General features: G+C 30.8%; 1 protein-coding gene across 2 annotated transcripts in view; it reads left to right on the top strand.

Moving 5' to 3' along the window:
- The window catches only part of LOC126892744 (gustatory receptor for sugar taste 64e-like), a 50,535-nt gene that overhangs the window by 25,212 nt on the left and 4,771 nt on the right, over positions 1 to 20,552 (top strand). For both annotated transcript variants that reach the window (XM_050662394.1, XM_050662395.1), the window contains exons 5-6: positions 11,614 to 11,736; positions 19,442 to 19,602. In XM_050662394.1, coding sequence (XP_050518351.1) covers positions 11,614 to 11,736; positions 19,442 to 19,602 — 284 coding nt within the window. The remainder of the gene's footprint in view (positions 1 to 11,613; positions 11,737 to 19,441; positions 19,603 to 20,552) is intronic.

The following is a 20,552-nucleotide window of genomic DNA, read 5'->3' as shown; positions in this document are numbered from 1 at the left end:
TGGATGGGATTCGGCAAGCTGAGCTATGTCCTTAAGTCAGAACTGCCTATGGGTCTCGAAAGAAAAGTCTTTGATCAGTATGTGTAAGTAGGTACTTACATATGGTGCAGAAACCTTAACAGTAACCAAGAAAATATGAATTAAAATTTGTGTTACCCAAAGAGCCATGGGACTCTCGATGTTAGGCATTTCTCGTAAAGACTGCATTCTTCTTCTTAAGGTTGCCTTCTCCATTACTGAAGGTTGGCTATAACTACAGCAAATTGCTTTCTATCTTGAGTTGTTCTTAGTATCGAATGTGTGTCCATGCCTGTCCAGTCTCTTATGTTCTTCAGCCAGGAGCATTTTCATCTTCCTGGACCTTTTCTTCCTTCCACCTTCTTCTCAAATATGTCCTGAATAACTCGTTTTTTATAACATTTAGGTGTTCTCTCTAAGTCCACATTTTTTTCAGCACCTCGTTGTTGGTCACGTGCTCTGTTCAAGAGATCTTCAGCATCCTTTGAGAAACCCACATCTCAAAGTCTTCTATTCGCCTCATATTTTACTCTGGGTTAATTAGCAAAATACAAGGAAAAGTTATTTACTAGCAATTTTATTGCTGGAATCTAATCTTATGATTGTATATGTTACAGTTCAAGTTGATTATCCAGTTGGAGTTGACTTTTCCTAGTTAGAGTCGACTCAAACGGCTAGTTTTAGTAAAAGTTGATTATAAATATAAAATGAAGATTTTTATTCAACATTTACTAGTAAAAGTAGACTCCAACTAGTTAAAGTATTTAATGCCATTTAGTAAAAGTTGATTCACACAAACAACCGATTCTAGAAATTAAAAATGTTACTGTATATTATGTTCAGGTCGTGATATTTATAGTCCAGGCTGTATCCCGTATAGGGTACCCGTTAGGTAAATTATTCCAGTTCGATTTTTTTGCACAAACTTACTCAAAAAGAGATCCTTATAACGAATTAACAGGGTGTCAGGTGGTACCGTAATCGAAGAATTGTTTAAACATTTTTTTAAGCAAATTCACAATAAAAATTCACTTCGGACATTTTTTTTACATTATTAATTTGGGTCATTCGGAGCAAAAGAGGTCTTTTGTGATTTTTCTGTAAAATTTATTGTTCTCGAGTTATACGCGATTTAAAATTCGAAAAATGCGAAAATGACCATTTTTAAGGCTTAATAACTCAGGTAAAAATTATTATTATGAAAGTCAGAAAGTCACCAAATCAAATTTTAACGACCCCCCTACAAGGTACTGAACTGATATTTGTCATTAGTGTATTACTAAGCTGTTATTTTTAATTATTAACAATGAGCGCTAGGAGCGTATTGAGGCGGCTCTCAATGTGAGTGCGACTGAGATGCACCATTGGACGGTCGTAATGGAGGATCTTACTTGCACTCACATTGACGGCCGCCTCAATACGCTTTTAGCGCTCATTGTTGATAATTAAAAATAACAGCGTAGTAATAAAATAATGACAAAAATTTCTTAAGGATCTTGTAGGGGGGGCTTTAAACTTTGATTAGGTGACTTTCTGGCTTTCATAATAATAGTTTTTAATCGAGTTATTTGCCTTAAAAATGGCCATTTCGCATTTCTCAAATTTTAAATCGCGTATATCTCGAAAACTATCAATTTTAGAGAAAAATCACAAGAGACCTTTTTTGCTCCGAATGACCAAAATAATCTAAAAAAAATGTCCGGATTGAAATACTTAGTTATTTATAAAACAGTTCGTGAAGTAGATATGCTTTTTGCGCACGCACGCGATGTTTAGAGCACGAGCGGGCCGAGTGCTATACATCGCCTAAGTGCGCAAAAAGTACTTCACGCACAGTTTCATACAATATTTTATCTACCAAATAACAATTAAAAAAATTGCAACTCTTCGTCACTAGAATACATTCCTATTTTACAATTTTTTAGAACTTTGATATTTAAAAACTCAAACTTCTGTCAAACCACAAAACTGTCAAAACTTTTTTTGTAATTTATTGCTCACATGACAAGGCGAAAGTTAAGGATATTTGATTATATGAAAGTGTGCTAAAAAACAGTGCGAAAAAGTAAATCCCATTTAAAATACATTATTTCTTTGAAGAACCAGAATTTGTCACAGCGATTGCGAAAATAATTCAAAATTAGTGTATCAACATATTCGATATTGTCACCCATACCTGTTTTTGTTACCCATAGTGCGTAAAGAAATAAAAGTTTATATTGTGTTGCTCTTATCTTTACGTACTAAAAGAAACTCCCAATAATACAGTCCATTCAATAACTCCAAATAATACAGTCATATAATGTCAAATAATACAGTCATATAATACAGTCAAATAATGTGTCATATTCGCTGTTGTACAACTTACCTATCGAACATAAAATTTCACTACTAAACATTTTCAACAATATTTGGACAAATAAGATACCAGTACCAAATAGTTGGAAAGAATACCTGATAATTCCTATTAAAAAACCTGGCAAACCAGACCGTGATCCAAATTCTTACCGACCTATCTCCTTATCTTCATGTCTTTTAAAAACATTCGAAAGAATAATTAAAAATAGATTTGAACATTGGTTAGAACACGATGGTATACTTCCAAGATCCCAATATGGTTTTCGCAAGTCTAGGTCTACTCAAGATGCAACTGCAGCTCTAGTTACGTCAATTCAGCTTAACTTTACAAGAAATAAGTCTACAGCAGCTGCGTTCCTTGACATTTCCGCTGCTTTTGATAATGTTAATTTAGACATTCTTTACAAAAAAATGTTGTATATTGGAATCCCTAATTCATTTGCTCTCTTTTTAAAATCTTTATATTCCAACAGATTAACTTATTTAAAAATTAATAATGATGAATTTTCATATCCTCGACTAACTAATATTGGATTGCCACAGGGGAGTATTTTAAGCCCGATTTTATACATCCTGTACAACATAGATCTTGAAGTAAGTATACCCAACAATACAAAAATTCTTCAATATGCTGATGATGTTGTTTTATATACAGAAGGAAAATTGTTAAGTAGATGTGAGGATAATTTAAAAGTGGCATTAGAAATCGTAAATCAGTGCTATGAAGAAGTAGGATTATCAATTTCTGACACAAAGACTGAGGTGTATTACTTTACAAAAAAGCGTAGAGTTCCACAAGGCAATCTTAACGTTGAAAAATTTAATTTTCCATTTAAAAGCTGTGTTAAGTATCTTGGTCAGGAAGACAGGAAATTGTCATGGAAAGATCACATTCATCATATTGTTAAAAAATCAGAAAACTCAATAAATATTTTAAGAGCTTTCTGTAAAACAAATTAGGGAGCAGACCCAAATATTGCTTTGATGTTTTATCGTAACATGATCAGACCCATTTTCGACTATAGCTGTCATTTGTTTGGATCAGCGACCAATACACTTTTAAATAAACTTAAAAAATTCAAAAAAATAAATGCTTAAGATTATGCCTAGGCTATTTAAAATCCACTCCAGTCCAAATAATGGAAAATGAAGCAGTGGAACCTCCATTGCATTTACGCCGCCAATTTCTCAGTGATAAATTTTCAACTCGAATTATGTCCAAAAAATGTAATTACCTTCAAGATTTACATGAGCTATCAGTTTTAGACCTCACTCATAGGTACTGGAGAACTAAAAAATCTATACCTTTGGTAGAAAGTTATCTAAGTACGGTAAAGTACAGTGAAGTTATCTATAAAAGCCAAATTCCGCCTTACTACAGTGCAATGACAAAAACATTATTTTCTAACAAGGTTAAAACATGTTATTTAAACTCACATTTAAACACTAATACAGTCCATTCAATCCCCAGAGAAGACAAGGTGGTTGAAGATTCTCAAGAACGAACTAAACAATTCAATCTCAAGCCGCCTGCCTTTTCTCCAATTCTTTTTTTGTTTCCAAGTAACTCGAGTAGAGCCATTGACATATTAAGCGTAGACTCGGCATACTCACCAAAAAAACGTAACGCGGAAACAGCATGGAAACAGTCGATCGGTGGTCTATCTATCTCTTTTAACCAAGCGAGCCCGCACATGTGACAGACAAAGATGGCTAGACCACTCAATCCTATGTCGACGTTACGCCCCGATGCATTGAGTGGCATATCCCTAGCCAAGTCTATCCTTTTACATGTCTCTGATTAGAGCCATCTAACTACTGCATTATTAAATGTCAAACTTGCTTTTGTTTTGTTATAGTAGATTACTTTTTTTATAAGAAAAGAAAACTACATATCTTTTCCAGTTGTAGACTTTTTTAGATAAACTTACTACAAGTGTACCTTTTACCGTTAAAAACACAAATATTCTCATTTGAAAGCTGTATAGTTATTTAAACAATATTTATTTAAACAAATTAAAAAAAATTGTTATAATAAATAAATTAATTTATTATAACAAAACAAAAGCAACTTTGACATTTAATAATGCGTTAGTTAGATGGCTCTACTCGAGTTACTTGGGAACAAAAAAAGAATAAAAAAATTGCTCCATGGGAAGCCGAGAAAATGCATTATTTTAACGTATACCGATTTTGAACTTGGAGATTACATTTTCTCCAACCTAATTTTTTATTGGAATTTTGCTACTTTTGGCAATTTTCACTCGTAATATCGATAGTTTTTATTATAATAACATATTATGTTATGAGTATTTTAAAGATATGAAAATTGGTGTTCAGAAAGAGAACCGAAATGAAAAGGTGATGGTTCGAAAATCGTGATCCTGTTGTTTATATCTTGCCGTAAATGCCGGTCAACTTTGACCGGTTGTATCTCAGGAACCACTCATCACAATTAAACATTTTTTCTTTTAAAAGAAGCGTCCTGCCACTTGTTTTCCAATACCATTTTCATGATTTAATTTTATTTAATATTTTCCAAGATATTATATTTGTTTATAAGCCAAAAAATTGTTTATAATTTTAAAATATTCCTGAGGCCTTTTAAATAGTCCAATTTCAATTCTGTAAAGTACACTAGATAGGTACAGTGTCTTTTTATAAAAAAATCATAGATATTCTTATATATCGTAATTATTGTGGTTATTATAGCGACGTAAATTTTTAATTAACAATTCGATTGTTGCTAAACTGTTCATTCAATTTCCATCGGCTTCTGGAATTATAATCTATACGAAAAGAGCTTTTATACTACCAAGTTATTTAATTATTGATAAATAATTACCTACCTAAACTTTTAGTTGAAAATTAAAGATTTTGTTGGAAAAACCCGCATTTTCCGGGGAAAAGAAGTAAATCGGGAAAAACACGTCTCTATGCAGGATTTAATTACGGTGAATTTTTATTTGGTTGTTTTTGGTGTAAACTTAAAATCTTTGGAGTTATAGAGCAAAAATTGAAAAAAACCTGATTTTCGGGTACCATTTTTTTTATAAAAAAAGTAGCACACTATCTGCGGAATTTGCATACCTATATTATTAATATAATATATTATACAATCATAAGATTGGATTCCAACAATAAAATTGCTGGTAAATAACTTTTGCCAAAAATGGCCTTTTCCTCGACAATCTGCCCAGACTATTTGTAATTCCGAGAGTCCATGTTTTCAGGATTGGATTGGATTACGAACAAGGAAATAAGACAGAGAACAGGAGTGGCAGATGTCATAGAAAGAAATTTAACTGGGTGGGACACATAGCTAGTATGTCGGATAACAGATGGATACAGCGGGTAATACACTGGAGACAAAGACAAGAAGCATATCGAAGTAGAGGTCGTTCGCAAACAAAATGGTCTGATAACATAAAACGGATCAAAATTGGATGCAAACAGCACAAAACAGAAATACATTAAAAAGACTGAGGGAGACCTATATCCTGCAGTGGATAGATCCGGGTTGAATGATGAGAAGTCTTAGACCAGGGCACAGGGCATTTAGAACAAAAAATACCGGAATAAATCGATTTTTAAATACGCCACCTAGAGACTTGCAACTTTTTGCATTATGTTCAGGATGACGTCGGGAAAAAAGTCTACAATAGAAAAATGGGTATTAATTACAGGGTATTATAAAGGAAATATATTATTATGCTCTCTATTTTCTCTCGGTTAAGAGATTGATCAGCATCTTATTAATTTGATTAATTAATTAATTATTTTAATTACTACTCATGGAAACAAAACCAAAACTTAATAAAACTTTCCAATAAAATTTATTCTCAGGGCTAATTGATTTTAATGTATTACCTTTAGTTTGTGGCTTCTAGCAGTGGCGGCCTGTCAGGGTCGGCAGTGCCGACCCACACATTTATATAGATATATTTTTTAATATTTGCATCTGTGAAGTAAAAGAAATCTGTCAGATAATACAGACTAAATTTTATTCATGGTTTTTAAAAGGATTTGATCAATCCGAGCGTTAAGTGATCCCTGCGCATAACAGACTTCTCAAAAAATGAATGATCTGAGCCATTCATCTGACTTTTCGGCTAGCCGTACCCAACGCATCCGCAACTGATGATTTACACGTAAAACTCAACGAAATAACAAGTCGATGAGCAAGCGAACATACATTCTCTCCGTAGGCAGGTACGGCATATTTAAATCTGCCGGTCGGTAGTGCATCGCCAGATCGCATCGGCAGAAATTGTCAAAAATAATCACGCCGTTTTACGTCGTTTAATTGATATTGTAATTTTTTTAAGTTGTCGGGAATTATCATTTAGTGGACATGATGGATTGAAGCATTTGTTAAAAATCAAAGTAGTTATAGAGAAAATAATAAAATTGTTTTAGAAATATTTACTTTCTGATTCGAAGTGTATTCGTAATACAGAATGAACTAATACATATAATCAAATAGTTACATTTTGAATAACGTTATTGAATCTGAGATTTAGAAAACCATTTGCTTTTACAACAATTATTAATTATTGTTGTTCGATACGCGTTACGTCGTTACGTGGTAATATTTATGAGAGGTTTTTAGGTTTTAGAAACGTGAGTAAAAGCAATATGGCAGAATATAGTTTTGATGTTTTAAAGAATTTTTTTAAATTTTTTGAAATCAAAAATAAATTGGTAGGGCAAACTGGGGCAATCTTATGACGGCGTTGCTGTGATGTGTGGTGAATTGCATGGTCTCCAGGCAAAAGTTAAAACTACATATTGCATCACAAGCTTTATTTACTCACTATTATGCGCATATAATGAATTTAGTTTTGCATGATACGTGTAAAAAAATAAAGAATATCGTCTTTTCTTGCCAGTTTAGCTCACCTAAACGGATTACTGCTTTAGAACAAATTTGTTTCGAAAAAAAGCGAACAGTTTGTCAGACGCAATGAAATTTTAAATCTCGGTTAGTTTTATCTAAGCAGATTATCTTTGGTAGTTTTAGTATCTGTAGCAGATTTTCGTGAACAGCTTTTGGAAGTTTTTGATTTTATTATCGAAGGCGACGATTTTGAAATTGGCGATACCTCGATCCGTGAAGCAATCGATTTGAAAAATTTCTTTTAAATTTAAATTCTTTTAAATATTTTTAAGACAGAGTTTGCCCAAGATATTCATTATTGTTCAAAATCAGTCAACTGACTTTATTTATTCAGAAATAGAATACGAAAGCTGGTGCAAAATCTCAGAGATTTTCGTAATGATATTAGTTTCCAATGTATACGCAGTGACATTTTGGACTCGCTTGATATTTCCGAACCATTCCAAAAAAGACAACAACATGATACATATCTCGAAAAACGAATAGGTATATCTTGAAATTTTGGATACCTACTAATATATGCAAATAGATACTCATTTTTCGAATTTTGAAGATTTGCAAATTTTTGACCTCTTTGACGATTCAAAATTTAAAAGTTACCTTCGCCAAAGAATTTTCAAGATATTTATTATAACAAGTTAGGTACTTAAAAATTATGCCTATCCAAATATTTTTAGACAGTGGGATAAGTTACAAAATATGTATGTATAATTCTATGTAGTAAGTACTGCAATTCATTATAACAAACTTTTCATCAATTATCTTATCACCACTACCACCAATTTCTGCCTTAAATAAACGGGATTTATCTTTTCTCAAAAGAATCAACACGTATGGTCGAAACACCATGAAACAAGAGAGAATGTCAAGTACATCAAATAAAAAAAAAACAAAATCTCCTATGATGATTTAAGCCTTTTAGTTTGATGGTATACCTATATGAGGAGACAAAAAAACCTTGCCGACCCTGTCTCCAAGGCCACGAGCCGCCACTGGCTTCTAGTATTTCTCGTTGCTCACTTCATCCAGGACAAAACAAGGAAAATAAATGTACTCAAAATCATGTAAATTCTACAAATATTATTTATTTATATTCTATACCATAAATATATGATTCCAAATATATGCTAAAACTCAATTTTGTTGTAAAAATTTCTTATCTAATAAATTAATCTTTACTTCTACTATCTCCTTCTTTTAACAAATTTTCCTTTAAAAGATTCGGTAGACTGTTCTTATTATTATAAAAATAAAATAAAATAAAATAAATTTTAATTTTCACCTTTTTAAATAGATTACTTATATCTTCTATGAATTTATGAATGAATGAATTATGCTGTACATTGTTAAATTAAAACAAATATGGTATGTAATATAAAACAACTCTCTCCTTTTTACAAATGATCTGACTAACCTTTTTTTATCTTCTAACTCCTTATCATAGATTATGTTGTCCTCCGTTTCCCCACACGTGCTCTTTCGGATGCTGCGACTCTCCTTCTCTTCCACCTGCTTCACCAACAAACAGCACTCGCTCGAAATCTCTCCCCAATTTAGTCTCTGACTCGATACTAACAATATTAATCTTTGTAATTCCAAGATTTTTTTCTCAGCTCGATATCTTGTGCAAAATTGATAAATACCGGGTACTCGTTCCATACAGAAACTGGAATCTATTCGGACACGAGGAGATTTTACTTCTCAACTCGATCACGATTTCGTCTCAACAGAAATCTGCTTATACGAGATAAATCGATTCCATTAATTACGAATTTCTAGTACCGGTCATAGGCGTCTGTTTTGGGTAGGGCAACGGATATTTTATCGCATAACTTTTTTGTCATTGACTTCCTAAGCACTTTTGTCACTGGATTATTAAATTGTGAGGTATTAAAATGTACTTTTGCTCTAAGTCGGTAGGATACACGGTTTCTAAAAAAATCGATTTGAAAATTTTTCATTTTTTTTTAATTTGAAAAAACATTAAAAAAACTATTTGGAAAAACGAAAACTGGTACGTTTTTTGCGAAATTCTAGTACAGGTCATATGCGTCAGTTTTGGGTAGGTCGACGTTATTTTATCGCATAACTTTTTGTCTCTAATTTTTAAGCATTTTTATACCTGATGATTAAATTATGAGGTATTCTAGCACTAATAGTTACTTTTGCTTTAAGTCGGTAAAATACACCGTGTTTTTCTGATTATTTCATTCATAGGAGATTCTGACCAATAGAAAGCTACATAAATCTGAATTAAATCGATAATTTTTGATAATCTCCCGTCGTTAAGTATATTACGTCAGAAGCCCTTCTTTGCTACGAAAAATACATTCAGTGACATTAATGACAATTAATGTTTTAAAAATTATAAAAGTGATGACTTTCAATCGTCAAATATTTATAAAAACTGTGTGTTTAATTGTACTTACATAAATAAATTAGAATAAAATTTTGGTTTTGAACAGTTTTATTCATGAAATAATCGCAACAAATTGCACTGGACCTCTGAAATTATTATAGAATTTTTGCTCTCGTGACACTTTGACATAATTTCACTCGCCTTCGGCTCGTGAAATTAAAACTGTCAAAGTGTCACTCGGGAAAAATTCAATAATTTCACAGCTCTTCTGCAATTACTACTGATTATTTCATTCATAGGAGATTCTGACCAATAGAAAGCTACAGAAATAAAAATTAAAGTGATAATTTTTGATAATATCCCGTCGTCAAGCATTACGTCAGATGCCCTTCGTTACTATGCAAAAATGAACATTCAGTGACATTAATGACAATTAATGTTTTACAACTTGTCACAGAGAACACCAAGAAACACGCTTAGCAAATATTCGGGTGAAGATATCAATAAAATATTAGTTAAAGTTATTTACAATGACAGTTTTAACATGAAATAATCTCAGCGAATTCCCCTCGATCTCTAAAATTAATATAGAATTTTTGCCCTCGTGACACTGACATAATTTCACTCCCCTTCGGGTCGTGAAATTAAAACTGTCAAAGTGTCACTCGGGAAACAAATTGATAATTTTAGAGCTTTCGTGCAATTACTACTGAAATTTTTTTCAAATTCAAAAAACTAAAAATTTTCAAATCGATTTTCCTAGAAAACGGTGCATTTATAGACTTAAAATAAAGAGTGCCTTTTAGTATTAGAATGGTTCATAATTTAATAATCCAGTGTCAAAAATGCTTAGAAGTTAAAGACAAAAAAGTTATGCCATAAAATAAACGTTGCCCTACTCAAAACGCACGCCTATGAACGGTACTAGAAATTCGTAATTATTGATGTAATCGATTTATCTCTGGAAGATAAATAAGCGTACCAGTTTTCGTTTTTCTAAATAGAAGTGTTCTGAGGATATTTAAGAAAAACTAAATGTCATAATGCCTCAACATGTGAGAATAAACAATAGTTTAATTATTTTAATTACGACAATATAAAAGTAATAAGCAATAAAATTAAAAAATTACGTTTTATAAACCTAATTTAACAAATTACGACATTTTAATAGCTGATCGGGGATTGACTAGTCAAACCCCGATTTCATAAAATTTAATTTTGACCTTTGCCTGACCAACTTAGTCTCTCCTAGGTTTGACTAGTCAAAGGCCGAAACTGTAATTTATTTCGGGCTTTGACTAAGACCGTCAGTCAGACCTGAGGATTGCCTAGTCACACCTAGGAGTGCCTGAAATTCGGGCTTTGACTATAACATATACACAAAATTTCCCGTCTTGTCAAATTCCAGGAGATACCAAAATTAGTTTTTGTCTTACATGCTAGAAAAAAACCTTAAATTCTAAAACTAAACAATTTTGTTTATTACCGTCTTTACTTTCTAGGAAGCATTTAGAATTGTTCTATTGTTCACATCAAACGCAAATACATCCACTTTCTAAAACCGATCGTAATTTAGTTCTATTGTTCTTAAATTGTTAAGTCCGTTCGTAGAATCTTAACCACTAATGTTTTTCACTTTCCACGAAACACTGCTTACGACTAAAAATATATTATTTACAAATTTTGGCCATATACAGGGCGATGAAACTCTACAATCTCGTGGTCTTGGACATAAAATTAATTTTCTGAATTCTTCCCATAAAATTATATAACAATATGTAATTGCATTTACAAATGCAAAAAGATGCAAGTCGATAGGTGCTGTATTTAAAAATCAATATATTTTTCCTACATGTCCTGGTCTATCTTATAAGATTTTTATTCTGATATTTGTGCTCCTGATTCTGGTCCAGATGAACATTCATTAATATTTTGTTAATAATTTAAAACCTTATGAAATTATTCTTTTTGTTTTCAGTTTCTCAATACACACGCTACACTAATACTAGCATTCAATGATCTGTTTATTATATTAGTTAGTGTAACTTTGGCTTTAAGGTTTAGACAGATTACAGAAAAATTAGAAAAGGATTTTTCGAAGGTAAATCATTTTAAATTCTTTACTGCAGCAAGTGTAATATTTATGTCTTCCCTTGTTTGTACTTACATTTTTTCAGCAGTAATTTGTGCATCTTTAACACGTTGACGGACACTGCGTCAAATGTATAAGCAAGTGTTGTAACACTATTAGACCAGGGCTGATCTGTGAAAAACGTCTATTTTTGGATGTGAGAGGTGGCATTCGGATTTTTGCAGATAAAGTTAGGTGACACTTTTAATAATAATAATTGACTTATAGCCCGATCAAAGAAAAATCTGACCTCAAAAAAAATAAAGGAAGGATGAAAATTTGGGAACAGGTAGTTGAAATTGTCTATTATTTTATAAAAAAAGTTTACAATTCTACACCCCCTCCATTTTACAAAAATAGGGAAATAAGGGTTGGTTTTTCATTTAAAGTGCTGTATTTCGGAAAATAAGGCAATAATAACAAAAAAATTTATTTAAAAATCATCAAGGTACTTTTATCCTAACATTTTGACTAAAAACTTTGTTTGCATTTTGATTCGTTTCTAACCTATAGCCCTTTTTAAAGTACTTAACACGGGCGCTTATTTGAATTGCGCGCGCAACAAAAATGCCACATTTTAAAATTAACTAACTTTTAAATCGATAATTTGGGGCATTTATCAAACATTAAAATGTACGAAAAACACACTATACCTTTAAAAAAATATCAATTTTAACGTGAATATATTTTCATTGTGAATTACAAATTATTTAATTCAGAAAAATATGTTTTAAAATATACTAACACAAGTTTTAAGAGCAACACATATTTTTTGCCACAAAAATTTACATAATCATTTAAATTAAAATTCCTTTTAGATTTACGTTTTAAGATGGCTAATTAACATTTAGATTTAAAATTGCACAACGTTACTTTAAAGGATAAAAATTTGTATGGCTATAAAAAATCGATATTTTTTTGATTTTTATTTTAAGTCAATTTTCAAGATTTCAATCAATAATATCTTTGTTGAAAATTCATAAAAAACTTTTAAAATATGCTTGTAGGTACTTGAAAATGTACTCTTTTGAAAGCGGTATCTATTTTTCTTATGCATAGAATACTTTTTAAATAAGGCTCACTTATTATAAACAACTACAAAAAAATGTCATGTTTTAATAAAATCGATGCCATTCTTTTCTGAAAGCCTTTTTTTAAATGAAAATATGGGAACATATTAAAACAGGCTTGAATAACATATTACATATATATACAACAGGCCTATTGCAAAGGTAAAAATATATGGGGCACGTAAACACAGGTGAAAAAGTTGCTTAAAAGAGAAAACGGCGCGCTTCCTAAACACAGTAGACGAACATAACCTAAAAAATTGGAGCAATGTTCACGCTGCAATGTTTTGCTATCGTTTTCGGCTGTCAAAGTTTTTGAATTTATAACTTATTATCAATAAAAGTGATCTGTTTGTTATAAAATAATTGTGTAAATATTTACAATGAGTGCGAACAGTGAAACAAATAATAATAATTCTTGTTTTATTTGTGAAAAACATTTAGAATGTGATAAAATGTGAAAAAATTGTAATTGTCAAACGTGGAACTGAAACATTAAAAAGTGTAAGTTTAGAAAGAAAAGATGATAGACACAAAATGCTTTTGGACTGTGATGAAATTAGAATGTAGACAAAAATATGTATTAAAAAGAGGAGAAACGTTTTCATGCTGCACACGGAAGTTGTCAAACTGGTAATTGTACAAATCATAAAAAGGAAGACATTATAGTTTCTGATGATTAAGATGATAATAGTTTAGATGGTGGTAGCTGCCAAGAGACCCAAAATTATGATTTTACAGTTGATTCTATTATAAATGAAGTTGATTCAGACACAAATTTTACTTCAGACGAAGATGAAAATGAACTTTGAATAATTTAGATTAATTAATTAAATGTAAACAGTGACGATCCAGTTCGATATACAATAAACGATTTTTCATTGCACCTTTTATCATTTTAGTACTTCATACTCATTTGATCCTTTATAACTTAGGAGGCAACATCAGCGCGCGAAAAACGCGTTCCAAGATTGCAACTTTAATTTTGATTATACTGCCGAGATATATGGCACACATATTCGCAATATAGTAAAGAATTGTGGTACAGAGCCCAATTTAAGAAACATGTTAGTATGTAGAAATTACTTTAAAATTAAATTAAATATAAAAAACGAGTCTGTGCCGCTTTAAGAAGAACAAAATAAATACAGTTTCTTCAAATAAACTTTTTTATCACATGTCTAGATTTTGTGTCACAATGGAATTACTAAAAAACGATTATCTATAACAAGAAATCGAACTTGACTGACATGGCAACATTTAGCGGGCCTATGAGTATAATAATTATTGTTATCACATTACTGTGCCTTTGTTTCTGATAGTATAGTGTATAGTGTCACTGACACTGTAGTACTGCCGACACACTGTTGCCGCACTGTTGAAAGTTCGGAGAACTATCGAAATAAAATATTTATGACGCGCTGATGTAGCCTCTTAATAGAGTACATTTATTTTTAATTAAGTTGATTTAATTTTTAAATGAACTTTAGAAAACCTAATAAATATTTAGTAAAAGAAATATTTTTTTGAGAAATTTTGATATATTTTCATTTTATATGTTTATATTGAAATAATTAACTTAAAAATACAAGTATGTACTTTAAAATTATAGTTTTTCAAATTATTAACTTAATTCAAAAAGAAAATAATATAGGATACGTGCACGCGCATGTAATTCGTTCAGGTAAGTACATACTTACAAGAAAAACCAAAGTTTTCAGTTCTTTTTCCAAAAATTAAAAAAAAAATTTTCAAAATTTTTCCACTGGCCGTAAATTTTTTTTTGAAAATTTTTGGAAAATCTTAACCTTAAGCCCTTAATAGATCTGTAAAGAGTGTGTTCACCAATTTTCAGATTAATTGATACAAAACTAACCGAATAAGACCGTTTTAAAAATTTTTGGTTTTCAACCCTTATTAAAAATAGGCTATATCTCATAAAATATTCGAGATCTAAAAAAAATTTAAGACCAATCTTTAAGGTTAAAGCACTCTGATGACTATTTTATTTTTCACTGTTACATTTTTTTTATTATTTCATTATTTTTAAAATACAGCACTTTTAATGAAAAACCAACCCTTATTTCCCTATTTTTGTAAAATGGAGACGGTTTAGAATTGTAAACTTTTTCTTATATAATAATAGACAATTTCAACTACCTATTCCCAAATTTTCATCCTTCCTTTAATTTTTTTGAGGTTTTTGTGAAGTTTTGTGTTCCTTGATCGGGCTATTATGCTCCTTCTCAAATATGCCCGGAACATTAATAAAAAAATTCAAATATTTAAAAATATCGAAAAACATCGATTTTTTTCTACTTTCTTTGATTATAAATTTAAAACGATTCGTTTTGGAACAAAGTCGTACAAAAATAGAATAAAGATAACTAAATTTTGTATGATATACTACTGGTTAAAAATGTCTTAAAGTATTACCCTTTCTGCAATTTAGCAATCAATACAAAATAAGTGGCCAAAATAAGCCTGTTGTTATTTAATATTTTTTTAACCACTTTGATGGCATGTAGAATCTTAGTAATTCGCTTAGAAAATTCTTATAACATACTTAAACAGGCTACCAAATTTCATTAAAATCGACCTAACAGATTTTGCATAATAAATTTAAAATAGAAATTTTTTTAAAAAAGTTCAAAATTTTTAAAAATTTTCTGAACAAAAAGTAGACCATTTAGAAGTGGCTTATTTTTTTACATATAAAGAGGCGCTCTACCTCTAATACACTTTACAGAATTAAAATCGGATTATTTAAGGGGCCTCATCAATGTTTTAAAATTATAAACAATTTTTCTATTATTCTAAAATATTCTAAATTATTCTATTCTATTATTCGGGTTCAAAAATTGCAATTTTTCGATTTTTTTAAACCGCGTTTATCTCAAATACTATGCATCCTACGAAAACAACTTGTAAGAACATTTTTTGCTTAGAATTACCCAAGAAATACAAAAAAAATGTTTTATTTTGAGAAAAATCGCTGTTATGTATTAGACCAGGGCGCATCTGTAAAAATATTAGTACATTTTGGATATTGAGAGGTGACTTATATTTTTTTGGAAAAATTGCTTGAAAATAACTCATATAATAATATTTGAGATATCCTCCCACACAAAAAGGTCCGGAACATTGTCAAAAAATGTCAAAAAATTAAGGAAAAATTCGATATTTTTATTGGCTTTTTGATTATAACTTTAAAAGTATTCATTTACGAGAAAAGTTGCACAGAAATAAAAGTTGCGTAATTAAATTTCCTACAACATAGGAATAGTTAAAAATTTTAAAAATTGTCACACTTGTTGCAAAATAGCAATAATTGTGAAAAAAACATACAAAAACAAGTATTCGCATTTTACGTTTTTCAACCATTTATGCTACACTTAGGGCCTTCATATTTCACCCTGAAAAACTTTATGATACAGTTAAACAATACTGTTAATTTCATTAAGATCGGTTCAACAGATTTTGCAAAATAAATTTTGCAATCCAGCTTTCGTAAAAAAAATTCATTTTTTCAAAATGTTACAAAACTGAAAATAAAGCAGATAGCAAGTTGAAAATTTTTTTTTGCGTATAGAAGTGTACTGTACCTTTCATTTGCAATTTTCAAAATTAAAATCGATTAACACCACGGCGTCAGAAAATTTTTTAAATAATAGTATATTACTTTATGAGGCGGAGAAGCATGACTTTTCTTGACGCGCCCGATATTACGCGCCGAACGAAGTGAGGCGCGTAATAGAGGGCAAGTCAAGAAAAGTCGCTTCTTTGCCGAATAAAGTATACTATTTTTTCTTCAAACGTAGCAATTTTCAACCATAAATAGTACAATTCATACGCTATTTTTACTCGAAATTAACTGTGACAACTATCAAAGTCGTCTAGATGTTAGAAATTAAAATAATTAAGTCGTCGGTGGGATAAACCCTCATGATTCGCCAACATCGGGAATGATTGCTGAAAGTTGTGCTCGACCATCAGTATCATCAACAATTACCAATGCGTATCAAGAGTCGGGAACATTTTTGCACGGTTTCAATTTTGAAAATGCCCCATTAACTAATTGTACATTTAATATTACTATAAATAAAAATGATGTTTAATTGTTGTTAATGACATTTGTATTGTTGCTTTGTGACATGTTTCATATTGTTGCCATGACAACATTTTTCCCTCCGCCGTAAAGAAATGGGAAAAAAAACTGCTGCCGGCGGAGACATCAAACTTTGACAGGATCAAGTTAGATAAGTAATGTCATCATTATTTGACGTTTGAAGAAAAACATTAATTATTGGTGCTACGCGCAGGACAGCGGATAGTTTACTCTGATTGGGTATTCCAATGACCTTTGATAATGATTGATACATTTTAATTTTTATTACATTTCGATATAAATAAATAAATTTGTTTATTGCAAAATAAAAACACATACTTTATCCTTTGAAATAACACTTTTATTAGCAAAAACTTTCTTTGTTCATTTATTTTAACTTAAATAATAAAAGTTTGTTATTTTTAAACATATGCAATTGTTTAAACAATATTTCACAAACAATAATAAAATTAGTTTGATTTTTGTGGAATTAAAATATTAAAATACACCCAAATATAGAGTAAGAAAATAATATATTAGATAAAGATTAGAAGAAATTTTGGTGGAAATCAACTTGTGTGAATCGAACACCGCTGTCCTGCGCGTAGCACCAAAAATTATTGTTTATTTGAAAAATTTTCTGACGCCGTGGTAATTAACCGATTTTAATTTTGAAAATTGTAAATGAAAGGTACAGTAGACTTTTATAAGCAAAAACAATTTCAACTTGCTATCTGCTTTATTTTCAGTCCTGTAACATTTTGAAAAAATGAATTTTTTTTGCGAAAGCTGAATTGCAAAATTTATTTTGCAAAATGTATTAAACCGATCTTAATGAAATTTACAGTATTGTTTAACTGTATCATAAAGTTTTTCTGGGTGAAATATGAAGGTCCTAAGTATAGCATAAATGGTTGAAAAACGTAAAATGCGAATACTTGTTTTTGTATGGTTTTTTCGCAATTATTGCTGCTTTGCAACTAGGGTGACTTTTTTTTTAAATTTTTAACCAATTCTATATTGTATGAAATTTAATTACGCAACTTTTATGTCAGTACAACTTTTCTTGGAAATGAATACTTTTAAAGTTATAATCAAAAAACCAAGAAAAAAATCGAATTTTTCCTTCAATTTTTGACATTTTGATTATTTAAACAATGTTCCGGACCTTTTTGAGAGGGAGGATAACTCAAATATTATTATTTGATTTATTTTCAAGCAATTTCTGCAAAAAAATTTGAGTCACCTCTCAACGTCCATCTCAAAACAGATGCGCCCTGGACTATATGTCCTCGAGTTCTTTATAACAATCTTATCGACATCCCGATCAACAGTTACCCAAAAAATTCGTATTCTACTGGTCAAAATACATAAAAAAAACTTGGTAAGTCCATCTAAATACAGGAGGCCGTTTCATTTCCTCCTGCCGACAGCACTAATTTGTTTATAGGCCAAAAAATTGTTTATCACTTTAAAACATTGCTGAGGCTGCCGAAAATAATCCGATTTTAATTCTTAAGATGTATTAGATAGGTAGAGCGCCTGTTTATATGTAAAAAAATTAGCCAACTTTTAAATGGTCTACTTTTTGTTCAGAAAGATTTTAAAGAAATTTGAACTTTTTTAAAAGCATTTAGATTGCAAAATTATTAGGCAAAATCGATTTGGTCGATTTTAATAAAATTTGGTGGACGGTTTAAGTATATTATAAGAATTGTTTAAACGAATTACGAAGGTTCTTAGTGCAACCAAAGTGGTTGAAAAACATTGAACAAAAATAGGCTTATTTTGCCCCCTTATTTTGTATTTATTGCTATTTTGCAGAAAGGGTAATAATTTAAGACATTTTTGACCAGTCGTATATCATACAAAATTTTATTTCTGTATGACTTTGTTCCAAAATGAATCGTTTTAAAGTTATAAGCAACGAAAGTGGAAAAAATTCGATGTTTATTGAAATTTTTAAATATTTTATTTTTTTTATTAATGTGCCGGGCATATTTGAGAAGGAGCATAAGTCAATTATAATTATTGAAGTTGTCACCTAACTTTATCTGCAAAAATCCGAATGCCACTTCTCACATCCACATCAAAACAGATCCGTCCTAATCTATATATGTATTCTGCAAAGTAGAATAGGGAAAAATACAACGTCTATAGACGTTGTGCCACATTATATCGATGGAAATTAGACGTCTATAGACGTTCTGTCCGTCAACGTGTTAACTTAAAGCCTGATAAGTCGGGACTTTCTTTAAGTTTTTTTAAAATAAGTCCTAATTAGCCAAGTTTCATCCTCTTCGATAGATAGCGAATGTGTTAACGTAGAGACCCAATCCTGTTATCCTGTAATCCTGTTATTTATCTCTCTCTCTCTCTCTCTCTCTCTCTCTCTCTCTCTCTCTCTCTCTCTCTCTCTCTCCCCTCTCTCTCTCTATCTATCTTTTTCAGTCCCCAGCATAAAAGTCATCAATTTGTAATCTTCGTTATTTTTCAGTTCCACGCCAAAACCGAGGAATTTTGGATGGAGATTCGTGAGGATTTTGACAGACTTAGTTCTTTATGCAAAGAATTAGACAACAATATTTCATACATTATCCTACTTTCGTACACCATGAACTTATTTTTTCTATTGATGCAGCTTTATCTAAGTCTAGAGTAAGTTTTTTATTATAAATATTGGTAGATAGTATTAAATCATAAAAGATTTTTAATGTTGTTAATAAACACAACAGTTTTTAAAATCTTTGCTAAATAATCTTTTTTGCAGCAATAATTTTTGGTAAAATTATGTTATAATAGGAAACAGGTGTATAGGGCGAGCGACGTCGTTCAAAAAATTGAATCCCAACATCTAAGATGGGCTGGCCATGTCCATAGACTCCCCAATTTAATCTGGGACGAAGCCCCACAGGACAGTCAGGGAGATAGATAATATTGTATGGTCAAATTTAAGAACAATGGGGCTCCCTGAAGAATGGTTAAAGTCCGAATTCATAATCCTACCAAAAAAACAACGTCCGAAAAAATGTAGCGATTCTAGAATGATAAGCCTTATGAGCCACACTTTGAAAATCTTTCTACGTATTTTCCACACTAGAATCAGAGATAAATGTGAAGAAGACGAGGATGAAACGCAATTTGGCTTCAGAAATGGACTGGGAACCCGGGACGCAATCTTTGCACTAAATGTATTATTGCAGAAATACCGAGATCAAAGGAAAGACGTCTTTGCTGTATTTATTGACTATGAGAAGACCTTTGATCGAGTAAAACATCACAAATTAGTTAAAATATTAAAGAATAAAGGAGTTGATAGTCAAGATGTACGAATCATAGAAAAATTATATTGGCGTCAAACAGCGGCAGCTTGCATAAATGGGAAATCAACAGAAATAAGCAAAATACAAAGAGGTGTCAGACAGGGTTGTATACTGTCCCCACTGTTATTCAATTTATATTCAGATAGAACATTTAAAGAAGCGCTGCATAATTTGAAATGAGGTGTGAAAGTTAGTGGAATTCTTAAAAATACAATCAGATATGCAGACGATACAGTTATTTTAATTACATGACAGTTATGAATGGATTAACATGGAAAACATAAA

The sequence above is a fragment of the Diabrotica virgifera genome, chromosome 9, assembly GCF_917563875.1.
Source record: "Diabrotica virgifera virgifera chromosome 9, PGI_DIABVI_V3a".
Classification (NCBI taxonomy): domain Eukaryota; kingdom Metazoa; phylum Arthropoda; class Insecta; order Coleoptera; family Chrysomelidae; genus Diabrotica; species Diabrotica virgifera.
The sequence above is the reverse complement of the archived record's forward strand: the minus strand, read 5'-3'. Positions and strand labels throughout refer to the sequence as shown.